Genomic DNA, 17,147 nt, shown 5'->3' with positions numbered 1-17,147 from the left:
ATAGCCCTTCATATGGTTCTTCTAGAAGCACAAGTATTGTACTGGACATCAAAAGGTCTTATCCTTCTGATTCACACCCAATAACCCAAGTGGAAACCCAGACTCACCCCTCACATAGACCAGAAGGCACCTAGGTAAGTTTGTGTCTGCTCCTAGATGCTGAACTTATCAATAAGGTGGAGTCTTAGAATAATTCCACCATTTGGAAAAGGTAAGAGAACTTTTGGAAAAGGTAAGAGAACTTTATGATAATACCATACTCTGTAGATGGTGAAAAAAAATAGTCCTAGATTAACTACTATATAATTGAACAGACTCATTACAGATAACATAACTCCATATTAGATATTAATATGTTCAAGAAACAAAATGTTTACCCTCACCCCCTTCCCCAAAACACACACCAAAACCAAAAGGAAAGACTGGCCAATATTAAGCATTAATAGAGAAATCATTCTTGAGACTCTTATGAGAGGAAGTAGATATTACACTGGTTGTGATGCCGCCAAAGACACTTCTCCATGAGAGTAAAGATAAAGGTAAGCTGTCATGCTTGTTGGCACAATGATTGCCATCCAAGTAGCACACTGAAAATTCAAAACATAACCTAGAAGACTTTAGGAATATGTCACCATATAAATCTTAGTGAATCTACATTGATCATTATCTGAAACAAAAGTAATCGCTACTGGCAGAATGAATACTTTGAATATGAAAAAGAGAAATTTTTTTCACAACATAATGCAAAATCAAGAGATGAATCTTCTAACAGGACAAGCAAAATTTTATTCTGTTCATTCATTATATATTAGGTTTATGTGTTGTTTAGCAGGTTCGCCTATTTCCTTGGTTGCCCATGATTGGAGATGGCATTTGGTCCCCTTGGGAAAAGGAAAGGTACTTTGGCAGGTGTATTTCCCTCCCATAAGCACTTTAAAGTGTATTACATAACCATTCTGTGGGATTTACAAGAGGATCACTCACATTCATGAAGTTATTGATAAAGTCACCATGAATTGCTTGCTGGGTAGCAACACTGACTTTTTTCTAAGACATTCACTGGACCATATGGTGAGGTATTGGTTTAGTACCACCAAGGAGTCAAGTATCAGTATTGATCAGCATATCAGAAGGGTAGTTTTAAGAGATGACTCGGAATTCACAAACGGATTGTATAGACAAAAGATAAGCATTGAAATAGTCAAGAAATGCATGGAAATGCTTAGGATATATGCAAAACAAAGTTTTGAAGCGTAAAACACCATACGAGATGTTGGATATGCTTAACATATGTATTGGATACGTATAAAGCTAGTGTTTTTTAGGTATAATAAAGCATAAATAAGTAGTAAGTGATGATATATAATCACGAATATAATCACTAAAACATGTTGACAAAAGTAAAGAGGATTCAAATTTCTTTCGTAATGGCATCACAAGCTTACGTAACACATGAACAATTAAACATATGTATTGACAATTTTTTTTCCAATTATAGACCATTTGGAGATAAAACAAAACAAAAAATACACATGTATGCATTTTTTTGAAAATTTCAACCATACATAAAATTTCAAAGGATTACACACTCCCAATATCATAAATTATCTATTTACAATTTTTTAAAACAAACAAATTAAACACCATTTGAGGGGGGAAAAAAAACCAAACATTTACCCTAATTATACAGTTTTCTAATTTTCTAAATTGGAAAAAAAATAAAAAAAAAACTCAAGAATTTTCAAATATTTCCATAGTTCACCCAAATCATAGATTCATGAAAGACTTACAACATATAAAAATTTCAACCAATTATCTAATGTCTAACCCGTAAATATCTACTATTTTCAATAGTTTCATGGATTTTTTTTTATTTTTTTAAATTATCCAAATATATATATAATAGAAATTCCAATTTGGGAGGTCTCAAGCCCCCTATTTGTTTGCGCTTATCATGGATGAGTTAACCAAGAGCATTCTTGACGAGGTCCCCTGGTGTATGCTCTTCGCCAATGGCATTGTCTTAGATGATGAGAATAAAGCAGGAATTAACACTAAGTTGGAGCTACGGAGATCAACCTTGGAAACAAAAGGTTTTATGATTAGTAATCAAAGATGGAGTATACGATGTGTTATGTGTAACTTTAGCCACTCTATGATGGATAACGATATGGTAAAAATTGAGGAGTGAGAAATTCCACAAAGTGACTACTTTCGATATCTGGGGTCAACCATAAGTAAAGAAGGTGACATAGAAGATGATGTTTCACAAAGAATCAAAGTGTGATGGATGAAGTGGAGAGGTGTGTCCAGAGTGTTGTGTGACCAGTGTATCCCTTTGATTAATAGGAAATTTTATAGAACTATTGTGCGACCAGCTATGTTGAATAAGGTGGAATGTTGGGTAGTTAAGAAGTGTCATATAGAGAAGCTAAGTGTAGCTGCGATAAGGGTATTAAGATGGATGTGCAGGAAAACTAGGAAGGATAAAGTTAAGAATGAGTATTAGAGTTGATTTGGGAGTTGCCCCAATTAACGACAAGCTCTAGGAATGCCGATTGAGGTGGTATGGCCATGTCCAAAGGAGGCCCGAGGACGCTCCTGTAAGGAGTGACTTGATTCAGATTAAAGGAGCTAAGAGAGCTAGGGGCAAGCTTAAAATGACCATAGACAAAGTGGGAGGAATGACATGCATAGTTTCAGTCTTGCCACAAGTATGACATTGGATAGAGCCTATTGGAAGGCAAGGATCTAAGTTGCCAGCCCAAGGAGCTAAGCTTCTCTCGGCTTAAGTGGGTTGCGCCTCTTTCCTCTTACTCTCATCTTTCATCCTTTCATTTCTCCCCTACCCCAACTCTATGTGGACTTTTTTTCCTATTTCGTTGCCTATTTTATGGATCCATGTAGCCGACCCCATTAAGTAAGGATAAGGCTGAGTTTGTTGTTGTTGTTGTTGTTGTTTGTAGAAATTCCAATTGGAAGTAAAAAGACGCTACACAACAAATAACACATAACCCATGGCAATTCTGTAATTACATTAAGGTTTTGCACCATCAAGAGAAGTATGAACAAAATCTAGGGTGATTAAATAAATATTCCTGAAGACGATGGGCTTTCTGAATTTAAACAAAATAAGGGATGACTTACAAACATAATTTCATAAATTTACAATTATAAACAAATTTATTTCAGAATAGGAACTTTTAGTTAGGGTGTATACTTCTAGACACTGATCTTATGTATGATAATCCTTGTTTTAGATAAAGGTCATTATATAACTTTGACTATAGATCCCTCATACACCAAGATGAAGTTCCCTACAGAAAAGGAGTTGGAGAATGCAAGGGGGACCAAACAGCACTTGCAGTGTTATGCAAGTATCCTCTGAGGTGAAAAAAAAAGGTCAGGAGAAGCGCTACTAATAATGATTGAAGACCACCGCAATGATTCAGATCAATGAAGAGGCGAACCGGCAGAAGACCCAACTCTGGTGGAAGTGGTAGAGGGTGATGACAGCCGAAGAGATGATCTAATTCCTAATAGTAAACTCGGATGTCTTCACCTGGTCAACCACAAACATGCCCGGCATAGCCCAAGAGGTCACCATCAAACTTAAGCTTAGTGAAGATCCAGCCTGCAAGCCGGTCAAACAAAAAGAAGAAAATCTTTGCTCCAGAAAGACAGGCAGTCTTTGACGACGGGGTCGACAAGCTAGTTAAAGCAAAGGTTCATCCGTGAGATACTCTACCCCAACTAAGTGTCCAACATAGTCATGGTCCCAAAGGCTAATGGAAAATGAAGCATCTACATCGACTTCACCAATCTAAACAAGGCCTGCCAAAGAACAGTTATCCACTTTCTCGAATCGATCTCCTCATCGACGCTACAGCCGGTCATGAGATACTGAGTTTCATAGATGCATACTCTAGTTATAACCATATCAGGAAACAGTGTCCTCCTGACATCCCAAAGACAGCCTTCATCACTAAGGAGAGGCTTATATTGCTATGAGGTCATGCCCTTTGGACTAAAGAACGCGGGAGCAACCTACCAAAGGCTACTCAACAAGCTCTTCAAAGAGAAAATCGGCCTAAACATGGAGGTTTATGTTGATGACATGCTCTTCAAAAGCCTCAAAGCCAAGAACCATGTGGCCGACCTCGAAGAGGCCTTTCAAGTGCTTAGAAGGTACAACATGAAGCTAAATCCCACAAAGTATGCTTTCGGAATCACCTCGGGCAAGTTCCTCGGTTTTATGGTTTCAAAAGAGAAATGACTCCTTCAAGGACCATAAAAGAAGTTCAAGAGTTGACGGGCCAAGTAGCAGCGTTGGGTAGATGTATGTCCAAATCGGCCCATATGCCTACCTTTTTTTAAGACCCTAAAGAATGCCAAAAAGTTCGAGTAAACGAACAAGTGCCAAACGGCCTTCAAACAACTCAATGCGTACCTCGCATCTCCACCCCTACTCGTGAAGCTAGAAACAAGGGATGAACTACAATTATACTTAGCAGTGGCAATCAATGTGGTCCTTGTGAAAGAAGAAAGAAAAATCCAAAGGCCGATCTACTACGCAAGCAGAGTGCTATAGACACCGAGACTAGGTGTAAGAAGGTTGAAAAGCTGGCATATGCTCTGGTCAGAATGGCTAGAAAGCCCAAGCGATACTACCAATCATATACCATCACCATACTAACCGACCAGCCCCTTAAGAAGATACTGCAGAAATCGGACACCTCAACTCGACTCGTAAGCTAGTCAATAGAGCTGGGAAAATTCAACATTCCATATAAACCACGCACCACCATCAAGGGGTAAACCCTAGCAGACTTCACGGTCAAGGGTACACTCCCAAATGAGGTGGAGTCAAAGGCAGTGGAAGGAGAGAAAAGAGCTCTACAACATAGACTTTGTTCGTCAATGGATCATCTAACTCCTCCGGAACGGTGCTGGCCTCATCCTAACCCGGCTGGAGGGGTTCAAGGTCCAATATGCGCGGAGGTTCAATTGCAACCAAGTTCTCTTCTATGGTGGCCTCCATGACATATAATGTTTGGCCCTCTCAACTGCCGCAGAGGCCTTTAGTACTAGCTAGCCTCTCAACCCATAAAAAAGAAGAGAGAAAAGGATGATTCCCACCTTTTACCATTATAGCAGTACCTAGTAAGTCCTGATTATGTCCATCTTCCATTTCAATGTCTCTCATACCCAAGATTAAAAGTATCGGTATCGATCGTTGTATCGGTCGGCTAAATTTAAGATACGTATCCGAGGGTATAGTATCGTATCGTATGCCAAAGATTAGGGATTAAAGTATTAGTATCGGTCGCCGTATCAGTCCGCTAAATTTAAGATACGTATCACAAGGTATTGTATTGTATTGGAGATACTTTAAACCAGGCTCATACCTCTTGTCTAGCTTGATAAGTGTACATTTATACACATGCCAATGATGTTTTACAGGCCCATCGTCCCTTCTTCCTTATTATCCCACTAAGAGGCATTTCTTTTAAACGTTGTCATTGCTCAACCTCGACCGACTTCAACAGAGGAAGCCATCCTTTGCAGCAGATACGGAAGTGATATTCGATTTCGCGAAACTTCGTGAAATATTTTGGTTTCACAAAGGCTCAAAACGAAACCACATGTGACGTTTAAAGATGTACATATTTCAACAGAAAATTTGAGGTTTCCATCGTATTTTGGTCCAAAGTTTCGCTTCGCTGATATTTCAGCCAAAACGTTACTTTGGCTATAGTTACATAGTTTCGAACGAAATGGTTTGAAGTTCGCTCATTCTGATAGGTTTTTCCAGTAAACCCATTTTTTGTGCTTTCTTGCCCAAATTGTTGTTGTAAAATGTTAGAACAAGTACTTGGTAGAGAAATGCAATGGAAGTGACAATTTGTTGAGTTGATGGAAGACTTGTGCAAAATTCAAAGTTGGATGTATATCACTTTTCCCAAAAACTATTTTCTTCCAAAAAAATAGATAAATACTTAGTGGTTGGCATTCAATTTTTTATATCTTACCCACTGTAGCCCAATCTGACTTCACGGAGCCAGAGTTTATCTTCTGTTTTTAAATTTTCTGGAAAAAAAAAATTGATTTTCTTGCAATAATTTTAAAAAAAAAAATAAGATTAATATGAAGTGTTTAGAGCTCAATTTATATACGTTCGACACCATTGGCCGATCTACAGCCTCTTGGAGTCGGATCTTTTTTCTGTTCCAAAATTACTTATTTTAATTTCTGGATTTAAAAAATTATTTAACAAAAATACAGAGATTTCAAAAAAAGGGGGGAAATTTTTCTGATTTGGTTTGAAATTCTTTAATACTGATGAAATTATTATTATTGTATTTACAACTGAAAATTATGATTCATGTCTCGTCCCATTATTATTTTTTGCAAATAATGGTATTATTTTATTTTTTTTAAATTATATAAATTATTTTTAACTAAGAAAAAAAATGATGTAGAATATACATTTTTATATGCAACAACGTCAGAACTAAGAAAATTGCACAATGGCTGACAATGGAAGTGGAGACATTACATAAAGGCATGGAGTACTTGTAAGGATTGATAAGAAAAGCTCACAATGTAATCACTGTGGCAAGATCATGAATTCAAGGGGCCACTAGACTAAATGGCATCTAGCTACTGGCTACATGGGTATGGCCAAATGCTCCAATGTCCCTGGTGAGGTACAAAAGGACATGACTACTCTTATGGAGGGAGGAAGACATAGGAAGTTGAAAAAGCAAAGGACAAAAGAAGAGTTTGTTGAGATAATTCTAGAGAGACACCCACAAAGTCAGCCTTAAACCTTTCTAAGCAACTGCGCCTGCACTTAGCACTCTCACTAGCACTAAGTCAGCCTTACTAGGCTCCTTAAGGAATATGGGAAGAGAAGCAGTGAACGCAAGAGAGCTTGAGAGAAAAAACTTGTATTGCACTAGAGAGCTTTGAGTACAATGCTTGGACGCTCATTTGCTTGGTGCCTTGGCCAAATGAGGGGCTACCCCCATTTATAGGCACACCAAGTTACAAAGAATGGTTAAGATATTTACAAGTGTCATCTATCCAATGGTCGGGAAGTTTCTATATAGAGGGACTAGAACATTCCCACCACATTAAGGAAGAATTCTAGAGTCATGGAGAAGTCTAGAAACCTCTCCTCTTCCTTAGTTATACAACCTTTTCTAGAACCTTCTTGGTTTCTAGAGTTTATCTAGAATGTCCGGAGGTTCTAGAGGCTTCCCTAGAAATGTCTAGACTCCATCTTCACTTTGGAAGAAGGGTGTAGACAATAGACTTTTTTCAACAATCTAGACTTCCTATACTTTGGTAGAAAGTTCTAAAACTAAACCTTAGCCCAATGAACTAAGTCCATGGGTTGTGAGCTTGGCCCGTGGGCCTTTGTTGGGCAGGTTGTGACACTCTCCCCCACCTAAGTCGGCGACGTCCTCGTCTTATCTTCTTCGTGGAACCTTTGTATCTGATCTTAGAACTTCCATAGAAAGTCGATGAGTTCCCTTATCTTAGGAAGTAGTAACGGCCATTGGTGCCCTTGCCGACGTTCCATGACTTGGGTCTTCCATGTCTCCATGATAAGGCTTTAGTAAGCTAGTATGGAAGACTAGACGAATCTTAAGCTTGGGAGGTAGGCTCAGCTTGTAGGACACCTTACTACTTTGTTCACTACCTCGAACGGGCCTTCATACCGGCATACCAATCCCTTGTGTACCTTCTTTAGGGACTTGAATTGTTGAGGTAGAAGCTTCACGAATACCAAGTCCCCAACCTTGAAGTTTTCTAAATGCTTGCTTCCCTTTGTTAGCCCATTTCTTCATCATTTTAGTGGCCTTATCTAAGTATGACTTAGCCACATCCAACTTCGTTTGCCATTCCCTAGCGACCTTAAATGTCAAGGGCTCTCCCCCACATAGCCTTGTCACCATGGTGACGTTAACGATTGTTGTCCAGTGGCAATCTCAAACGGACTCTGATTTGTAACCTCACTTCGTTACAGACTGTAGGAGAATTGAGCAACATCTAGCAGTTTGGCTCAATCATGTTGGTTAGCACTAACAAAGTGCCTCAAGTAAAGCTCCAACAAGTTGTTGATGCACTATGTCTGCCCGTCGGTTTGGGGATGGAAACTTATTAAAAAAGTGTAGCGCTGACCCCAACAACTTGAACAGCTTCGTCCAAAACCTCCTTGTGAAGCGAGGGTCTTGATCACTGATGATGGATCGTGGCACACCCCAATACTTAACAGTATGCTTTAGGAATAGCCTTGCCTCCTCTTCCGTTGTACAATCCCTCAGTGCAGCTATGAATGTGCCATACTTGAAAATCTGTCAACCACCACCATTATTGACCCACATCCCTCTGACTTGGGTAGGGCACTAATGAAGTTCATAGAGACACTCTCTCATGGTCTCTCTGGTATGGGGAGTGGCTCTAGCAATCCCTTAGGTGGTTGCTGCTCCACCTTGTCTTGTTAGCACACAAGACAAGTCCTCACATAAACCACTACTTCATCGTGAATCTGAGGCCAATAGCATGACGCTTCCAACAATGCCCATGTGTGCCATTGTCCTTGATGACCAGCCAATTTAGTTTCATGGCATCCGTGAATGAGATTTCTCCTTAGGTTACTCCACTTAGGCACATAGAGTCTCCTCTTCTTAGTGTAGAGCAAGCCATCTTGCTCCCAAAACCTTCGTGTCTTGTCTCTCGTGCAAGGGCAAGTAAGCTTTTAGCCACAGGATTATGTTAGAGGCACTCCTTGATCAAGTCTAGAAGTTCCCCCTCTAGTTGGCTCAAAGAAGCTAATTCCTCCTTCTTACTTAGTGTATCGACCACTTAGTTGACCTTCCTCAGCTTAAAGGCAAATTGAACTCCTCGAAGAAGTCTTGCCATCTAGCCTACTTAGGACTTAACTTCTTTTGAGTCTGAAAATAGATAGTGGCATCGTTTTCCATCTTCACCACGAACCTCGACCCAAGTAGGTAGTGTCACCACATCCTTCTCATGGAATTGTAGTGCTGCTCTGTCTCATTCAACTTGTGACTCTCATAGGCAATAGGGTGTCTTTCCTGCATTAAAACTCCGCCAATAGCAAAGTCGGATGCATCTGCATGCACTTCGAATGGCTTGCCATAGTCGAGCAGGGTAAGCATTGGTTCCTCCATGACAGCCTTTTCAAGTCTTCAAAGGCATCTTGATATGAATCTGACCAGGCCCATTGTTTGTCTTCTTTAAAAGATCGGTGATTGGAGCAGCCCTCCTTACATAGCTTTGAATAAATCACCTGCATCAGTGAACTAAGCCAAGGAATGACCTTAGCTCAGTCACCTTGGTAGGTGCTTCCCATTCTTGAATAGACCTCACCTTGCTTTCATCCATCTATATCATTCCACCTCCGACCTTGTGACCAAGGAACATTACCTCCTCTCGTATGAATGCACATTTCTCCTTCTTAACGTAGATTTGATTGTGCCTTAGTTCCTTGAAGATGATCTTCAAGTGTTGCACATGTTCCTCCAATGTGTTACTAAAGACAACGATGTCGTCCAAGTACACCACCATGAACTTGTCAAGGTAAGGGTGTAAAATCTTGTTCATAAGTGTGCACAACGTAGCCAGTGCATTAGTGAGCCTAAAGGGCATCACCAAGAACTCATAAGAGACAAAACGTGTCACGCACGTGAGTGACAGTCCAAAAATTAAAGTATCGGTATTGGTCACCGTATCGGTTGGCTAAATTTAAGATACGTATCGAAGGATATCGTATCGTATCGTATCGGAGATACACTAAGCTATGCTAAAGATCAAGGAAAGTATCAGTATCAGTCACCATATTGGTTAGCTAAATTTAAGATACGTACCGAAGGGTATAGTATCGGTATCGGAGATACTTTAAACCATGCGGACGTTGTCTTGGGCTCATCTCCCTCAACAATGCGGACTTGGTAGTATCCGGACCGCAAGCCCAACTAGGTAAAGTATTTTTCCTTACAAGGTCTATCAAATAGATCGGCTATCAAAGGAATTGGATATTTGTTCTTGATAGTTACCTTATTCAACCCCCGATAGTTGATGCATAGTCGAAGCCATCCATCATGCTTCCGCTGAAAGAAAACTAGGGCGCAATAGGGAGCTTTGGAAGGGCGAATGAATCCCACATCAGGTAACCCATTGAGCTGCTTTCTTAGCTCCTCCAACTCTTACAGCGACATTCTATAAGATGCCATGGCCGGTGGCTTGGCACCATGCCCCAATTCGATGGCATGATTCAGCTCCCTCCTTAGTGAAAATCTTTTAGGAAACTCAGGTGGCATAACGTCCTTGAACTCCTCAAGGACGTTCTCGACTGGCTTGGGCAGTAACCTTAATAGGACCATCTTCCTTTCGCCCCAATAGTGCAGCCAAGTATGTTGGCTTTGCCTACTTTACTCCTTTCTCTAGCTGCATAGCCAAAAGAAGTTTTGGGGCGTCTTTAGTCCCTTGTACCGCTGGGACCATAAATGGAGCTCCTTCCTCCAAATGCCCATTGTGCTGATAAATGGCATTGATCCTTCAAAGAAAATCCATGCCAAACACGACTTGAAAATTGTCTATAGGCACTATCAACAGATCCACAGTGCCCTTCCATGTCCTAATGTAAATCTCGACCCCTTGAGCAACACTATGTATGGGACGAGCTCGGGAGCTGACAGCCTGAGCCATCCTCCCTCCTTGACACCCTAAGTCCAAGTATCTTGAGGTGTTCAAGGTTAAACAACACCTTGGACCGCCTTTGAACCTGGGCGGTCGGGTGACTATCAATGCGGATGCTAACTGTGTATTTAAACCCCTAAATTGCAAAACCCTCCCAAACTCTCAACTTTCTCACGATTCTGCCTCGTCTCTTGAGAACCCCAAATCCCAAACCCTACAAATCTGCATTCAAAGGTAGAGGAGTTTCGACTTCATTGCTTCTCCATCCCAGTTCCGCAAGAAGACAATGGCTATTCCGAGTTCCAACTGCGACTTTGGGCTCTGATTTCAAGAATCCTAGACGGTGAGAGTCGTGACTCGTGAGATAAAGGCAGAAAGTCAACAACTTCAACCAACAAGTTTTTTTTTAATTCATTGTGTCTTCTGTTTTACCCCCTCTTCTTTATTCTTCTCTTCCTCCTCCTTCCTCTCCTCACATCACCATGAGGAAGGAGGAAGGAGGCCATGCCGCCATTATTTTATTTTTTTACTTTCTTTCCCCTTACCAAAATAGGTTGCTCTGACCAAGGTTCTAAATCTTGGGTTTAGATGGAAATATAAATCAAAACCTGTGGAATTTTAGCAAAATCAGGCACTTTTTCTAGGTAATATGGAAAACTTGGTTCATATAGCACTCACCACTCAATGCTAGGAGTTTCTAGGCAGCTCCAATCCGAGAAGTACATACCACTGCAGATGTCATAGCCACTCCTCTGAATGCATCCCATGACATGTTTTGGACACAATTGTTTTAAAAGTCCATCACTGCCCACCTATAAGCCCCATCATCAAAATGTTGCAGGTATCCCAACCTCGGGAATGCATCATTGAGACTATGAGGATGTGGAAGTGGCACACATAGCACACATGGTTGCTTTAAAAGAATTTTACTATACTACTATGTTGAACAAAAAAATAAGTTTGAGGAAAAATTGGGTTTACCTTGAAGCTCCAAAAAGTCCTCTCTTGGTTGATCTTGGTTGATAATGCAAGATGATAGAAGAAGATTGCAAAAATTGATGTTTCGTGGCCAAATTCCCCCTCTCTTGGTCGAAAACCACAAAACTTGAGTAATTTTGTCGAAATATGGGAAAGTGTATGTTTCTATCGAAACATGTCACTTACAGAAGCATGGGTTGGACCAGTTTGGTCAAACCATGCAAAACTTGGGAACTTTCATCAAAACCAGTAACATTTTGGTTTCAACCTGTAGTTTCATATTGAGCCATACTGAAACTAGGAAATTTCGAAGTTTCAACCGAAATTTTGATGAGATTTAGAACCATGGTTCTGACTGGAAGCCTGGAACTTTAGAGGCTTAGAAGTCACTCCCTAAGTCCCTGCTGGCTTCTTCTTACTGTTGCTGGAACCTTGGAGAGTTAGACCGTACTCCTGCTGCTCCCTACTCATTCTTCTTCGTCTTCTTCTTTTTATCCTCCTCTGTTATGTAATATATACAAATGTTGTTATGCTGTATTGATGTTAAGTCCTGTTAGATTAAAATAAATGAACGACATCTGACATGACCCTGCAATAACCCAGTTTCAGAGATAATAAGCATATGCAGGGTCTTGAACAGAGATAATAAGCTAGCTACCGCAGGGTCTTGTATTGATTTGTTTTTATGATGAATATTACAATATGTTTCATAATTATATGCTATGATGAACTCAGTTTATTAATTTGTTTTTCTGATGAATATCTTGCATTGGTATGATTCTTTAATCTTTATTTAGCATTTAAGTATAATTTTTTGAACTTTTTTTTATAGGTGAATTATTTAATTTTTAAAATGCTAATCCAACCAAATACTTAACTAAAAAGGACTAAATTAACTTAACACATGGAGCCCACAAAATCTAATCTATATTTTGTACAGAATTAAGACCCCAAATATGGGTTTATAAAAGAGGCTCATTACATCGATAAACCCAAAAAAAAAAAACCCCAAGGTCCATAGAACCCAATCATGGGCCAAAATAAAGTCTTCTGATGCCCAATCGGACAATCTTAACTGCATCATAATCTAATTAATGTACTAGGTGGGAACTTTAGTACCTTCCATATTTCTCTATGTGTAAGATGATCCTGGTCAAGATCAAATATTTTAGCATAATTGATAGTAGACTGAGCAAACACCCATAAATTCACTCCCCAAAGCCACACCATCAAAGTCTGCAAAATCAAAACAGAAATCAAGGCATGAATGAAGGAAATGAAAGCATCCAGCACCTCCCCAGATTGTAGATCTTCAAAGTAGTTTGGACTTTTAAAATCATAACAAAACAAAAGAAATAACTTACCACAAGAAGAAGAGGATTATAATACAGAAAAGCCTCATACAGAAAAAGATCCTGCAAATCAGCACTCATTCTCATGACAGAGTCCCAACCAATCTGCAAATTAAAAAGAGAAACCCAACTAAGAACAGATCAACAATTGATCAGTTTCAAAGATCTGCTGCACTTCCTGGCAACTAACCTATCTGCAGTATACAAAATATCAGGATCATAACTAACCTTGCAACACCCAAAGCCCCAGATAAGAAACAGGAGTACCTGGAAAATCAACCACAATTTAATCATGATCAATATGTAGTTGGCCATATGAGAAGTCTGTCTACACAAAAACATCAATTTTCCTGCAAAAGGTTAGGCTATGTTTTAATTTCTTTTCTTTTCTTTTTTTCCTCTTATGGAAGGTCAGACTATGTTTGATTAGATGTAAAGTAAATGAAAATTGCAAGAACTAGTGAATAAATGGAATAATCTACTCAAAAACTGATCTTTACCGTGCTCGGTTGGAATGCAAAGAATTGATGTAAAAGTGCCTTGAATTATACTTGTCCCCACCCCAAACTGTCATTCATTCGACATTAAAACTTTCCTTTGGTTTTGGCATGGGCAAAAAATAAACTTTTCTCATATGGAAAAAAAAAAGGGTAAACTAGAATGGAAATAACATCACTTCAAACCAGACAACCCAGTCAAAAGTTGCTTTTCGTTTTTTTCCCCCGTCACATAGAACTTCTTTCCAACACAACAAAGAAGAAAATTATTGAACATAGTTAAAGAAGGATTGCACAATATATGAACATGCAAAAAGGTTGCAAACTGGGGGAACAGATCCCCCTCTCTCTCAGTCAAAAGGTGAATTTCAGAAGAGCAATGAAAAGTGAAAACAAAGGCACTTGTGGATTTGACATCACCATATAGCAGGACATACAGAGTATATAAAACGTTCATTCATCAGTCATCTTACAACAGGCACCAAGAAAAGAGCCACAATGTACAGACATTCAATGGAAAGAGAAAGGTTTACGTCTTCATATTATACAAACAGCTAGCAAAAGCTTCAGTAATTTTTTTTCTATGAACTAGAAAGGTCATTCCCAGGATTTTGAGGAGATTCTATCACAGAACTAAAACCAGCCTATTCTTTAGAGAGTCTAAAATAGCTAGCTACAAAAGTCACCAAAGGAAAGGAAAGCTAAAAAGCGGGTCATCATTGAACCTATATCAACCCAAGAAGAGTTTGATAACTAGGATTTAACCAGCAACTAGTGGACATAGTACACTGCTCGTAATTAGAGGGCTTTCTCCACTAGCTGTCCAGCACTAGGTTTTACACTTGCTTTTTACAGCTCTTAGAAGGCCACATTTTAATTCCCAATATTTAGCACTCAGGAATCTAACTTAATAAGCTACTTAGAAGTTAGTCTAGTATTGAGTTAAATTTAGTGTGAGTCATCCACAGTTACCAGATTTTACATTAACATGATAGAATTGAAGTTTTCTATTGACCAATTGATTGTTTCCCATGCCGCCACTGTAAGGAACCATTGCTTGACTTGGGAGTCTACCATTTTCCAACGAGCTATATCCATTTGGACTAACAAGCGTCACTTCATTATTCATTCAACGAATAACTTTTTAAGGTACCAAAAGAAAAAAGAGGACCAAGAATATAGAGCAACATAATTATTGATATAGAATCAGGAACCAGACCTTGAATCTCCATAAGAAAACTGGGGATGGCATTATAGCAGTAGCATGCAATGGTGAACTTCCACTCTTCATTTCATTCAGTTCCAGCTGATGTTGATAATGCTCCTCAGTGCTCTTTCCCAGTTCACTTGATCCTAAACGAACCTGAACAAAATTAGACTTGTGCCCGATATATCCACATAATGCAACAGTAGAGAAAACTTTTTATTTTTCTTCGCATGCACAACTCAAAGCATTCTCATACCTAGGTCTGAGAAAACAGGCCTGCTACCAGAACGCCGTAGATGAGGACTGTAAGAAGGAACTGCTACAGGACTTCCAAACATAGGTGAAGATGGAATATAAGATGGCTTCTATGTTTTTGTACCTATCATAGAAGCCTGCAAAAAGAAAGTTTTGGAGAAATATCAAAAAGGAGACAACTCTACTTATCCAATATAAGAGATTCTTCGGCTTTGAAAAGATTAGAAAAGAAGCAAAGGGATTTCCAAATAAGACAAAAATGCTAAAGTGATGCATTTCAGAGAACACCACAATCATAAGCCAAAAGTGGATGCCTAAGTTGAGTCACAGAAATGGTTTACAGATACTAAAGTCTATTACTTCAAGGAAAAAAAAATCCTATGTTCTACATTTTTTAATTTCACATTGATCAGCTAAAACTAACTATTATACACCACGTAGGCGAAATTTAATATTAATCAGATGCCTTGAAATTGGTTTCAAATGGGTCTTTCTAACCAAACTTCTTGGACTTTAAGCCTAAATAGTGTCCGCCATAGTATCTATAGGTTAACCAATTGGCTAGGCTTTGACCATGGCTAGCAAATACATGCAAGAAAAAAGTACAGATGGGGAATGTGTGATCACAATTTGATTCAAAAATTAATGACACTGTTCATAGTTTTTAAGGCGCTGGTAAGGCGAGGCGTTGAAGCGGTCCATGGGTGGTAAGGCAGTCCACTGCCTTATGGAAAGTGAATATGGCGACCACCTTATACGCTAAGGCGCTATAAGGCGACTCCTTAGGACGCTTTACGACTGAGGCGGTCACCTTATGTGTTCGCTTTTTTAAAAGTACAATTTAAAATTGCTTTGATGAAGATTCCAAATTACATTTTCTCATTGGCAAGTGTATAAGTTTTGATGCACATGTGATGCATTGGATCAATTTATTTTTTTTAAAACATATTTTAAAATTGCTTTATGAAGATTCCAAATTACATTATCTCATTGGCAGGTGTATAAGTTTTGATGCACATGTGATGCATTGGATCGAATTTTTTTTTAAAACACATTATTAAATTGCTTGATGAAGATTCCAAATTACATTTTCTCATTGGGAGGTGTATAAGGTCTGATGCACATGTGATGCATTGGATCAAATTTTTTTTTTTTAAACAAATTTTAAAATTGCTTGATGAAGATTCCAAATTACATTTTCTCATTGGCAGGTGTATATGTTTTGATGCACAGGTGATGCATTCGATCAAAAACCATATAACTTAACCCTTACCATAAAAAAATAAAAAAATAAAACCAAAATCGCTAAATCGCGCCTCTCATTCTCTCTCAGTCTGCGCTCTAAATCGCAAAACCCCACACTTTCGACGGTGAGCCTCCTCCTTCGATTCTTCTCCGGCGACTTCTCCTTCTCCTCCAACAGCCTTCGACGACATCCGGGGACCTCCGGCAAAGTGCTCTCATTCTCTCTCAGTCTCCACCCCAAATCGCAAAACCCCAAACTAACCGACGGTGAGCCTCCTCCTTCTATTCTTCTCCGGCGGCTTCTCCTTCTCCTCCGACAGGCTTCAACGACATCCGGCGACCTCTAGCGAAGTGTCCTTCCACATCTCCAGGTATGTTTTAGTTTATATTTCTAATTTCTGATTTGTGCGCTTTTTTTTCTCTTTTCTTCTTTCTTCTCCCTTCTTCTTCCTTCTTCTTTCATATTGATCATACATCATACGGTTTTTGTTTCTCTCTTCTTCTTTCTTCTTCTTTCATCTTCATCAGACACCATACAATGTGTCGGTGACTCGGTCGGTGAAACTTGAGACTTCGTATGATTAGTTTTTTTTTTTTTTTTTTCTTCCCACGGTGACTGTAACAACTTGAGATGACCTGTTGTTTGTCATGCAAGTATGCAACCCTGTAGTAATCTGATTGGAATCAGGGTTTACTGATCGGTCTCAGAAGAGTAAATGGTCTTTTTTGGGTTGCCTTTTCAGTTCATCATTTTGTTTCACAAGTCACTGGCATTTAATTCTAATATTACATTTGGAAGAAATGATGTGCATACTTATCAAGCTCAATTTGGAAATTTACCTGTAAATGATAGGTTCAGTCTGGTTTGGCTGGTTGACC

The 17,147-nt window shown here is 39.2% G+C and overlaps 1 protein-coding gene across 6 annotated transcripts in view; it reads right to left on the bottom strand.

Annotated features, from left to right (window-relative positions):
• The window catches only part of LOC122086651 (SPX and EXS domain-containing protein 1-like), a 62,601-nt gene that overhangs the window by 33,536 nt on the left and 11,918 nt on the right, over positions 1-17,147 (bottom strand). For 4 of the 6 annotated variants that reach the window (XM_042655611.1, XM_042655610.1, XM_042655613.1 and 1 more), the window contains exons 3-8: positions 15,025-15,160; positions 14,781-14,914; positions 13,293-13,331; positions 13,077-13,169; positions 12,832-12,948; positions 492-587 (exon numbers count right to left, since the gene is read on the bottom strand). In XM_042655611.1, the coding sequence (XP_042511545.1) occupies positions 492-587; positions 12,832-12,948; positions 13,077-13,169; positions 13,293-13,331; positions 14,781-14,914; positions 15,025-15,106 (561 nt within the window). In that variant the 5' untranslated portion in view covers positions 15,107-15,160. Of the gene's footprint in view, positions 1-491; positions 588-12,831; positions 12,949-13,076; positions 13,170-13,292; positions 13,332-14,780; positions 14,925-15,024; positions 15,161-17,147 lie in introns of those variants that run through there. The other 2 variants (XM_042655615.1, XM_042655614.1) reach the window with 2 other exon arrangements.

This window comes from Macadamia integrifolia, chromosome 8 (assembly GCF_013358625.1).
Source record: "Macadamia integrifolia cultivar HAES 741 chromosome 8, SCU_Mint_v3, whole genome shotgun sequence".
NCBI classification, from domain to species: domain Eukaryota; kingdom Viridiplantae; phylum Streptophyta; class Magnoliopsida; order Proteales; family Proteaceae; genus Macadamia; species Macadamia integrifolia.
This window is presented reverse-complemented; position numbering and strand designations above follow the sequence as displayed.